The sequence below is a fragment of the Heterodontus francisci genome, unplaced genomic scaffold (assembly GCF_036365525.1).
Source record: "Heterodontus francisci isolate sHetFra1 unplaced genomic scaffold, sHetFra1.hap1 HAP1_SCAFFOLD_91, whole genome shotgun sequence".
Taxonomy (NCBI): Eukaryota; Metazoa; Chordata; class Chondrichthyes; order Heterodontiformes; family Heterodontidae; genus Heterodontus; species Heterodontus francisci.
Genome location: NW_027140989.1, coordinates 4,046,030 through 4,057,359, shown reverse-complemented (window position 1 = coordinate 4,057,359; position 11,330 = coordinate 4,046,030). Strand labels below are relative to the sequence as shown.

The window sequence follows — 11,330 nt, the reverse complement described above, 5'->3', positions numbered from 1 at the left end:
ACTCAAACACAGTAGCCGAGACTAAAAATGAAATTAATTGCACACTCACATGCAATAGCAGAGACACAACGACACAGAATCAGTCAATAAGTGTCCTCCTAACAACAGCCAGGACATTTCCAGGAAGCTCTCCACAGGGAGCAGCTCTTTCAATAGAAACTGGGACTGGAGAGAGTCTTTGTGAAATAAACTTCCTGATTGCAGTAAGGGGATTTGTGATTGGTTGCAAATATTTATTCTGATTGGATGGCAAAAGAGACCAAATGTCGAATTACAATATTAAATCGTTGGGACATCATTCCAAATCACCCAATCACAATCTTTACTTTCCCCCATCCCTCATTAGCATAGAGCTGTGGGATTGTCTATTTGATCCGCACTCGGAAAGGGGTTTGGTTTATTTCTGTGTCTGAAATTGAAACTGAAGATGGTTGAGGAGAAGAAGAAAGCAGCTGCGAAGAAGGGCGCCAAGAAAACCTTAAATAAAGCATCATCAAAAGGCGGCAAGAGGGGGAGAAAGTCGAGGAAGGAGAGTTACTCCATCTACATCTACAAAGCGATGAAGCAGGTTCACCCCGACACCGGCATCTCCTCCAAGGCCAGGAGCATCATGAACTCGTTTGTGAACGATATTTTCGAGCGCATCGAGGGTGAGGCTTCCCGCCTGGCCCATTACAACAAGCGCAGCACCATCAGCTCCCGGGAGATCCAGACCGCCGTGCGCCTGCTGCTGCCCGGGGGAACTGGCCAAGCACGCCGTGTCAGAAGGGACAAAGGCGGTGACCAAGTACACCAGCTCCAAGTAAAACTGCACAATGGACTGAAAAACATCCCAAACACAACGGCTCTTTTAAGAGCCACCCACAATCTCTCTGAAAAAGCTGCATCCGAACATCTCTATGAAATCATTTTAAGACAATGTGTAACATAATAAATGTCCCACTCCTGTGTTTTTGTCTGCTGCCCCATAAACCGACCTCAAACCCATAATCCACTCATCTGCCTTTCCTTTTTTGTCTTAAAGCTGTTATTCTGGTTTTGCACCGCCCCTGAATGACCGCATTAACAGCTGCTTTCAGCGGTAAGAGTCAGACCTCAGTCCCTTCACTCTATTCCTGAAATGTGAACTGATTCATCATTTTATTGACAGCAACTCTCCGCACTGTAACAGCACGGAATGGGATTATTACACAGCAGACTAAGGGCAGTTTGAGGACTCGATCCGGCTCCCTCTTTTCAGAGAAGGACACTGGGCTCTGATTGAAGATAAACTGAATGTTTCCCTTCAGGGAAATGCTGTGAACAGGGATTTAGTACCTCCCGGGACAGTTTGAAAGCAATTGGAGAAAGATCCACAATTTAAATAACATTTTAAATCCGCGTCTGTAATTCATGACGGAAAAAGTTGAATAAAACAAAATAAAGACAAGGGATTTTAAATATTTGACTAAGGATGACATTTATTTTAATCCGCTCCTTTCTGACAATGAAATTGGCGGTCTTTTTGAAATTGACAAATTTTCTGCTTCTGATGTTGTGGCGGGTAAATCCCGCCCACTTTTGTTGTCAGTGACCTGATTGGTGAAGAATATAGGCAAATGAGGTGAATTAAGTACCGGCCAATGGGGAGAGTTTTCAGTCCATAAGTAAAGTAAATGCGGCGGAAATTATCCATTCTTTGTGAGATTGTGGAAATGTCTGGAAGAGGAAAGACCAGCGGGAAAGCTCGGGCCAAGGCCAAGTCTCGCTCCTCCCGGGCTGGGCTGCAGTTCCCGGTGGACCGTGTTCACAGGCTCCTGAGAAAGGGTAACTATGCTGAGCGTGTAGGTGCCGGAGCCCCGGTCTTTCTGGCTGCTGTGCTTGAGTATCTGACCGCTGAAATCCTCGAGCTGGCCGGTAACGCGGCCCGGGACAACAAGAAGAGCTGCATCATCCCCAGACACCTGCAGTTGGCAGTCCGCAATGACAAGGAGCTCAACAAGTTGCTGACCATTGCTCAGGGCGGGGTGCTGCCTAATATCCAGTCTGTGCTGCTGCCTAAGAAAACCAGCGCTCAGAGCTCCCAGAAAAAGTAAAGCGGCCAAAATGTCACCTAATAAACCAAAGGCTCTTTTCAGAGCCACCCACAGTCTCTGTGAAAGGGCCGTTTACTGTCTGATTCCAAAATGTCAGTAACAGGACCGAAAGAGAACTACTTCAAATGTTTAAGCATCTGTTTCAGTGATTTCCCACTGTCACCCCAAAGGCTGTCTAATTTATTACTTCCACACTGAGTGAGTTATTTGTCCCGTTGCAGATTGCTGAATAGAGTCTGACCTCCATGCACAGATAAGTAGACAAAAAAATTACAGATTAAAACTCCGTAATATATATAATCCATCAAAAGCTTTTTTTATTCCGCTTTTATCAGCACAAAGTCGTGGCCCGATTTTACCAACAGCTTGAAACTAACGCAAGATTTACCATTAATTCGCTTCTTTCCGACACTGAAATTGGCGCATTTTTCGAATTCAAACTTTCTGCCAATTTAAGCCGTGATTTGCTGTATTTTCTAATTGGAGGCTCTGCGATTGGTTAAGACATGTGAATGAGACTTGGGTGACCAATCAGAAGTGGGCTCTGGATAGTGCGGGCTAAAGCTGTGGGAATTCCAGGTCCCTGAATGATTGAGCTGAAACTGATCAGTTTCACAAACCCTGTCAGTTTCAGTGCAGGAAACACCGTCTCGGGGGAAATAACATCACAAGTGGGTCTGGTTCCAGTGGCCGATTCAACGGCTGCTGCAAAACTCCCGGATTCCCTCATTGCAGCGAAATCATTTTGAAATTCTATGAAAACAATGAGTGATTCTGGAGGAGTGATGTGGCTTTTCACTGAGGGCATGTGTCGACTGGGGAAATAACTAAGTGTAGAGCCTCAGGCGCTGTTTACACAGCCCGTTTAGAAAATCAAATCCACTGCACATCCTTGCTGCAAATGAAATGTAAAATTCGGGGATTCCAGTTTTTTTTTATCCCGAACATAGCAGATTAATTGAACAAAAAATTAAAAGCAAAGTACTGCGGATGCTGGAAATCTGAAATATTTTGGATTGATTGAACTGTTCTGAACAGCCTATCCCAGCTCCCATTTCTCGGTCACTGCTCTCTCTGTGAGGCGGTGGGTGGCTCTTAGAAGAGCCTTTGTTTTGTGTTTGCTGGAAAGGGTCAAATTGTTCAACCGCCGAATCCGTAGAGAGTGCGGCCCTGCCGTTTCAGAGCGTGCACCACATCCATGGCAGTGACCGTCTAGCACTTGGCGTGCTCAGTGTAGGTGACCGCATCCCTGATCACATTCTCCAGGAAAACCTTCAACACCCCGCGAGTCTCCTCATAGATCAAACCCGAGATCCGCTTGACCCCTCCACGGCGAGCCAGGAGGCGGATTGCTGGTTTGCTGATGCCCTGGATATTATCACGAAGCACTTTGCGGTGCCGCTTTGCTCCGCCTTTGCCCAGTCCTTTGCCTCCTTTACCTCTGCCAGACATGATGATTCTTCACTCAGATCACTGCACAATATAAGAAGCAGACTCTTGCAGGCTCCAATTTACACAGACCGCCCGGACCTGCCTGAGAATGGCAGAGAGAGAGCAGGAAGGGGAGGAGACAGAGTGAAGATTGAACAGAGAGCAGGAAGGGGAGGAGACACCCAGAGTGACAGACAGAGAGAGAACGGCCCCTCATCTTTCAGTTCCACCTCCAGTTTCCTCTTGTTCGCCAATTTCAAACCCTTTATTAACAGTGGAACCGAAACCCAGCTCTCCACACAAACCCTTCCAGATTCGGGCTTCATAGTCAAGGCTTTCTAGAAAGCCGGAGCTTTTAAATATGGTTCCGCTACAATTAACACTCAGTAATATTCCCACCTAAACACAGTCCATTCTATAACAAATAACCTACTCAGTAACGTCACCATTTCCACACACATCCACTTCCAGCAGTTTACAAACACCTTATTGCAGCTGTTTGGGGAATCTCCTGTGTTAAGATTGGAGTTGGAAAGCGGCCTTTACCCGGCAGTGTTACCGTCTCACACTGAATCTGCCAGACATCCTGTTGATCTGCCTCGTTCCCCACTGTCTCTCTTGACTATTACATGGCACGGGTAGTATTTCAGAAAGTACTGCAATGGAGGGAGTGCTGGGGACTCCAGGCCAATCCTGGAGGGATGGGGAAAATATCTTTAGAAATTCCCTGGAGAGAATCGTGATGTGACAGGTCTCCAGGGACAGACCAAGGAGAGAGTGTGCACATTGAATGGAAACATGGCAAAATGAGTTGGGGATTCAGGAACTCAATCCTCTCTGATGGGTTACAGCCTCCCCTCTGCTCCTGCTCTTTACGAGACACTTTTCCAGTTTAAATTTATGGACAAGGTGGGTTAGTTGCTCTCAGGGTGGTTGGGGGGAGAGGAGCCTCAGTGGCCATGGGTGTGACAGGGAAAATGGAGACAGAGAACCAGGACTCCGGTCACTCCCCAGCAATGTCTGCTGGAAAGTATCTGTGGATCGGATGATGCCGGGGGCCCATGGAGAGGGGAAGGGGGTGGGGTGATGGAGTGAGGAGGTGGAGAGGGAGTGTTCGTGATGTCACAGCCAACCCCCTGCCCAAACCAAACTCCCACACCCAGCATTACATTGTCCAATTCCTGGAGGCGGAGGATGGCGATTCCCGTTGGATTAATTTCTAATTTTCGGCATCTTATCCTGATAAAATTACCAGTTCTGAAGGAGGCCATTCTGTACTTATTCTCAGGTCATCGAGGGGTCATCTTTCCCTTTTCAGCTCCTGACTGCTGGTATTTTTGCTGTTAAATGTGAAATGCAACGTATGTTCGCAGCTGTTTCTGCCCTGTTGCAGCCATAGGAACATAGAAATGGGGGTCGGCCATTCAGCCCCTCGAGCCTGCTGCACCTTTCAATTAGATACTGGCTCACCTGTATCTTAACTCCAGCTACCTGCTGTAATTTCATAAACCCTCAGACCGTCACTGGATAAACATCTCTCAATCTCAGGTTGGAAATTGTCAATTGACCCTCAGGTTTATCTGATTTTTCGGAGAGAATTCCAGGTTCCCGCGACCCTTTGTGTGAAATAGTGCTTCCCGGCAATATTCCTGAAAGGCAGAACTCTAATTTTTGAGTTCTCTCCCTTTGTTGTGGAACTGCTTGTTTACAGATCAGACCGAAGTCCACACTGCAGAACAAACAGCTGTTCCTCTGATCCTGTCAATTCAGCTTTGGATCTGAAGCTCATGCCTCTTTCCATGATGATTCTTTGTGCCCTATCTCTGTAAATGGTTATGCCTGTCTTTTTGTGGGGTATGTCAAACATTCTTTTTTCCAGTCCTACTCAGGACCCCACCCCCAGCCCTTTTTCCGGTACAATGATGACTGGATCAGTGTCATTTCCTGCTCCCGCTCCGAACTGGAAAATTTCATCAACATCGTTTCCGATTTCCCCCTCACTGTGGTTGACAGGGCTCTCAACCCTTTTTATTATTTTATTTTATCTTTTTTTTTTAACCATGTGCCTGGCTTAAACTTGGTTTTCAAGTTTGTGCTTTTGGACAGAACTATTGATTATTCTGTCATTAACACTCTCTCTGCACTAATATTTTATCTTTCACAACACCATTAGCACACTCCCTTTGCCTTTGCCCCATGACTTCCTTGTCAGTTAATCTCTCCTGCCCTCTGCCCTATTACACACCTTCCCTTTTCTTCTCTTCCCCACCTCCCCCCCACCCCCGCTTCACTTGCTTAAAACCTATTACATTGAATGCGGGACAAATTCAATCCATCTTTTGTACTGTATGAGATTAATTTTGACACACTTTCTGGTACATTATGTGACAGCGAGTTTAATTCTACATCTATCTGTCTGTGGTACTGTGTCTGAGTGTGAGATTATTTCAGTGTCAGTCTATGAAACTAAATGTGATTGTGTGATTCATTCTGTATGTCAATCATGAGTATTGTATGTGAATGTGTGGCAGCTTCTGTATCTATCTGCTACTGTGGGTGAATGTGGATATCATTCTGTATCTGTCTGTGTCTGGAACTAAATGTGAGTGTGAGATTCATTGTGCATGCATCAATCTTACAGTCAGAATGTGACTGTGTGATTCATTCTCTATGTGTCAGTCTAAGGTACTATATATGCCAGTGGTTTTAATTATGTGTCTGTCATTGTATGTGAGTCATTTTATGGTCTCACTGTATATCTGTCAATCTCTGGTTCTTTCTGTGAGAGTGAGATTAATTCTCTATCTGCTGGTCTCTGAAATTAATTGATTTTGTGACTCACTCTGTGCCTGTCAGTCTATGATACTGTGAATAAGAGGGGAATATATATGGTGTCTATCTGAAGTTGGTATCGAGTATGATTGTCGGATTCATTGTGCATCTATCAGTATCCAGACTGAATGAGAAATAAGGTTCATTCTGTACGTGAAAAGCTCTGGTATTCTATGCAAGTGAACTCGAATGTACCTGTCAGTCTTTGACACTGTATCTGATTATGGGATTGACTCAATACCTTTCAGACTTTGGTACTATGCATATGTGTGGTTTAGGTTCTGCATGTCAGTCTCTGTTACTCCATGTGAGTGTGGATATCCTTTATGTATCTGTCAGTCTCTCGCAATGAATGCAAGTGTGGGATTAACTCTCTTTTCAACAGTATCTGGTCCTGACTGAGGGCATGTGACTCCTACAGTATCTCTCAGTGTTTTCTGTTGTATGTGAATATGCAATTCATCCTATGTCTTTCAGTGCCTAGTACAGTGTGTATGGGATTCATTCTGTACCTGTCAGTATCTGGTACTGAATGAGATTGTGGGATTCATTCTGTTGTCTGTCAATCTCTGCTAATGTACGTGAGTGATATCTGTTATGCATATATTATTTTCTGATACTGGAAGTGTATATTGTATTTATTCTTTACTTGTTAGCCTCTGGTACCGCGTATGAGTATGGGTCTCATTCTGTATCAGTCAGTTTATGGTACAGTCTGCGTGTGCATATCCAGGGCTCATTTTGCATTTGGCAGTCTCTGGTACGAAATATGCGTTACAATTCATTTTTTATGTGCCTGTCTCTTGGACAGTCCATTACAGTAGGATTAATTTTGTACCTCTCAGCTGCTGGTTATGTCTGCAAGTGTACATTCTGTATCTGTGTGACGCTGGTGCTGCATGAGTGTGGAATTCTTCTGTACCTGTACTTAATATGTATCTACGGGATGGTATTGAGAACTATTTGTTTAATGCCATAATGTATCACCATTTTCTTGTCTCACTTGTATTTTAAAATATAGATCACTGCACATTTTAACTGTGTGTATTACTGAGTTGTGGTTTGAGCTTTTTGGACGAGTATTTAGTCTGGAACTGTATGAACACATTTGTGAATGACAACATATATTTCAAACTCAAACATGGCATGCTCAGTATTATCAGAATCATTCAATTGATATGATCTCATTCAGTAAAGCTCTTTGAGAGATTATTGATCCTTGAATAAGCTCCACATTTCGATTGTGCCCATCCCCTGCAGTTTCCTTCCCCATCCTACGCATCCTAAATCTTGCCGAATCGCATCATAATTTCCTTTCCCCCAGCTATAATTCTTGCCCTGCGGTATATACCTGTCCCTGCCCATCGCTAAGGTAAATCTAACCGAATTGTGATCACTATCACCAAAGTGCTCACCAACTTCGAAATCTAACACCTGGCCGGGTTCATTACCCAGTACCAAATCCAATGTGGCATCGCCCCTGGTTGGCCCGTCGACATACTGTGTCAGAAAACCCTCCTGCACACACTGGACAAAAACAGACCCATCTAAAGTACTCGAACTATATTATTTCCAGTCAATATCTGGAAAGTTAAAGTCCCCCATAACCACTACCCTGTTACTCTCGGTCCTGTCAAGAATCATCTTTGCTATCCTTTCCTCTACATCTCTGGAACTATTTGGAGGTCTATAGAAAACTCCCAACAGGGTGACCTCACCTCTTCTGTTTCTAACCCCGGCCCAGACTACCTCAGTAGACGAGTCCTGAAACGTCCTTTCTGCCGCTGTAATACTTTCCTTGATTAACAATGCCACACCCTCCCCTCTTTTACCATCTTCTCTGTTCCTCGTGAAACATCTAAATCACGGAACCCGCAACATCCATTCCTGTCCCTGCTCTACCCATGTCTCTGAAATGGCCACAACATCGAGATCCCAGGTACCAACCCATGCTGCAAGCTCATGCACCTTATTCCAGATGCTCCTGGCGTTGAAGTAGACACATTTTAAACCAAGCTCTGGCTTGCCAGTGCCCTCTTGTGTCCTTATAACCTTATCCCTGACCTCACTACTCTCAACATCCTGCACACTAGAACTACAATTTCGGTTCCCATTCCCCTGCTGAATTAGTTAAACCCCTCCGAAGAGCACTAGCAAATCTCCCCCCCAGGACATTGGTACCCCTCTGGTTCAGGTGAAGACCATCCTGTTTGTAGAGGTTCCACCTACCCCAGAAAGAGCCCCAATTATCCAGGAAACCAAAACCCTCCCTCCTACACCATCCCTGCAGCCACGTGTTCAACTCCTCTCTCTCCCAATTCCTCACCTCGCCAGCACGTGGCACGGGCAACAACCCAGAGATAACAAATCTGTTTGTTCTCGCTCTAAGCTTCCACCCTAGCTCCCTGAATTTCTGCCTTAAATCCCCATCTCTCTTCCTACCTATGTCGTTGGTGCCAATGTGGACCACGTCTTGGGGCTGCACCCCTCCCCCCTGAGGATCCCAAAAACACGATCCGAGACATCACATACCCTGGCACCTGGGAGGCAACACACCAACCGTGAGTCTCTCTCGTTCCCACAAAACCTCCTATCTGTTCCCCAAACTATGGAGTCCCCAATGACTAATGCTCTGTTCCTCTTACCCCTTCCCTTCTGAGCAACAGGGACAGACTCTGCGCCAGAGACCTGTATCCCATTGCCTCCCCCTGGTAAGTCGTCTCCCCCAACAGTATCCAAAATGGTATACCTGTTGTTCAGGGAAACGGCCACAGGGGATTCATGCACTGCCTGCTGGTTCCCTCTCCTTCCTCTGACGGTAACCCATCTACCTTCTTCTTTTACCTGAGGTTCATAGATGTGGTCACCCCACAGCTTAAGAGTATGCAGGGAGAGAGGGAATGGGTGATCACAAGGCAGTCAAAAAGAATCAGGCAAGTAATGCAGGACACACTGAGCGCATCTCACTCTCCAACAGGTATTCAGTTCTGAATACGGAGGACAGTGATGCTTCACCTGGGGAGTGCTGCCAGATCCAAGTCCATGGCACCATGGGTGACTGAGCTGCAAAGGTGGGTACAGGGAAGATTGGAAAACCCATACTGATAGATGATTCAATAGTGAAGGGAACAATCAGCTGTTTCTGTGGCCACAGACGTGAATCCAGGAATGGTGTGTTGCCTCCCTGGTGCCAGGGTCAAGGATGTCATTGAGCAGTTACGAAGCATCCTGAAGGGGAGGGTGAACAGCCAGCATTTGTGGTCCACATCGGAACCAACAACATAGATAGAAATAAGGATGTTGTCCTGCAGTCAGAATTTATGAAGCTTGGTAAGAAATTAGCAAGCAGGGCATCAAAAGTAGTAATCTCCGGATTATTCCCAGTGCCACGCGCAAGTGAGTACAGGAATAAAAGGATAAGACAGATGAACGTGTGTCTGGAAAGATGGTGCAGGAGGGAGGGCTTTAGATTCTTGGGACAGGTCGCACGGATTGCAGTTGAACAGAGCCTGGACAGAGTTCCTTGCGGGACATTTTGCTAGTGGTGTTGGCGAGGGTTTAAACTCATTTAGCAGGGGGATGGGAACCGGAAGGTGGAGTCAGATGGGACAAAATCAGAAATGAAAATGGAAGGCAGAAAATTAATGGATGAGTCTGGAAGAAAGAGGAAACAAAGGTTAGAAAATTTAAAAAGAGTTTGGCAGTGCTCAAGCATATCTATTTCAATGCAAGGAGTATAGAAAATAAAGCAGATGAGCTGAGGGCACACATAGACATGTGGCAGTATGATATCACAGCTATTACAGAAACATGGCTTCAGGAGGGACAGGAATAGCAGCTCAACATTCCTGTTTACAGGGTTTTCAGATGTGATAGGGAGGGGGATAAGAAAGGAGGTGGGGTGGGTGGCAATTTTGCTCAAAGTAACTATTGCAGCTGTGAAGACGGATGATATGTTGGAAGGTTTATCAAATGAGGCCGGATAGATTGAGCTGAGGAACAAAAAAGGGGCAATCACACTGCTGAGAGTGTGCTATAGACCCCCAAACAGGAAATAGAAGAGCAGATATGTAGGCAAATCTCTGAGAAGTGCAAGAACAATAGGACAGTAATAGTAGTGGATTTTAACTACCCCAACATGAACTGGGATACTTTTAGTGTGAAAGAAATTGAGGGAGCAGAATTCTTGAGGTGCATTCAGGAGAACTTATTTAGCCAATATGCAGCAAGTCCAACAAGAGAGGGTGCAGTTTCAGATGTAGTTTTTGAAAATGAAGATAGGCAGGTGGAAGGAGTGGCAGTGGGAGAGCATTTTGGTGGTAGTGATCATAATTCAGTCAGTTTTAACAGAATTATGTAAAGGACAAGGATAGAACAGGAGTTAAAGTTTTCAGTTGGGGCAAGGACAACTTTACTAAGCTGAGGAGTGAGTTAGCAAAAGTGGACTGGAAACAACTACTTGAAGGTAAATCAATGTCAGAGCAGTGGGAAGCAATCAAAGGGGAGATTCCAGGGGTTCAGAGTCAATATGGTCCCAAAGAAAAAGGGTGGGAAGGCCAAATCTAGAGCCCCATGGATTTTATAATGTAGTATTTTAAGGCAGTAACGGAAAGCTTATGCCCGACTCAGAGAACTCAATACTACTGAAAGCCGAGAGGTGTATAGAATGTGGAGGGGGGGAAATAAACATTGAAATTAGGAAAGCTAAGAGAGGGCATGAAAGAATATTGGCAATCAAAATCAAGGTTCGCACAAAGATGTTTTATCAATACATTAACAGAAAAAGGATAACTAAGGAAAGAGTTAAGCCCATAAAAGATCATGAAGGTAACCTATGTGTAGGGGCAGAAGATGTTGGCACTGTTCTTAATAAATACTTTGCATCTGTCTTCACAAAAGAGGGTGATGATGCAGATATTGGAGTTAAGGAAGAAGGGTATGAAGTATTGGATGTGATCAATAGAGGGAGAGAGGACATATTAGTGACAGGAC

At 45.2% G+C, this 11,330-nt stretch overlaps 1 protein-coding gene and 1 pseudogene across 1 annotated transcript; one reads left to right on the top strand and one right to left on the bottom strand.

Moving 5' to 3' along the window:
* Nucleotides 1-1,694: 1,694 nt before the first annotated feature.
* Nucleotides 1,695-2,075, top strand: LOC137361667 (histone H2A.J-like). The gene has a single exon (XM_068026373.1). It carries the CDS (start codon nucleotides 1,695-1,697, stop codon nucleotides 2,073-2,075), a length of 381 nt encoding a protein of 126 aa, XP_067882474.1.
* A 1,140-nt stretch (nucleotides 2,076-3,215) lies between these two features.
* Nucleotides 3,216-3,527, bottom strand: LOC137361666 (histone H4-like; annotated as a pseudogene).
* Between the last annotated feature and the right edge of the window lie 7,803 nt (nucleotides 3,528-11,330).

What these genes read in the sequence shown, in the direction of transcription:
- LOC137361667 (XM_068026373.1), top strand. Translation starts at nt 1,695, where the DNA reads ATGTCTGGAAGAGGAAAGACCAGCGGGAAAGCTCGGGCCAAGGCCAAG.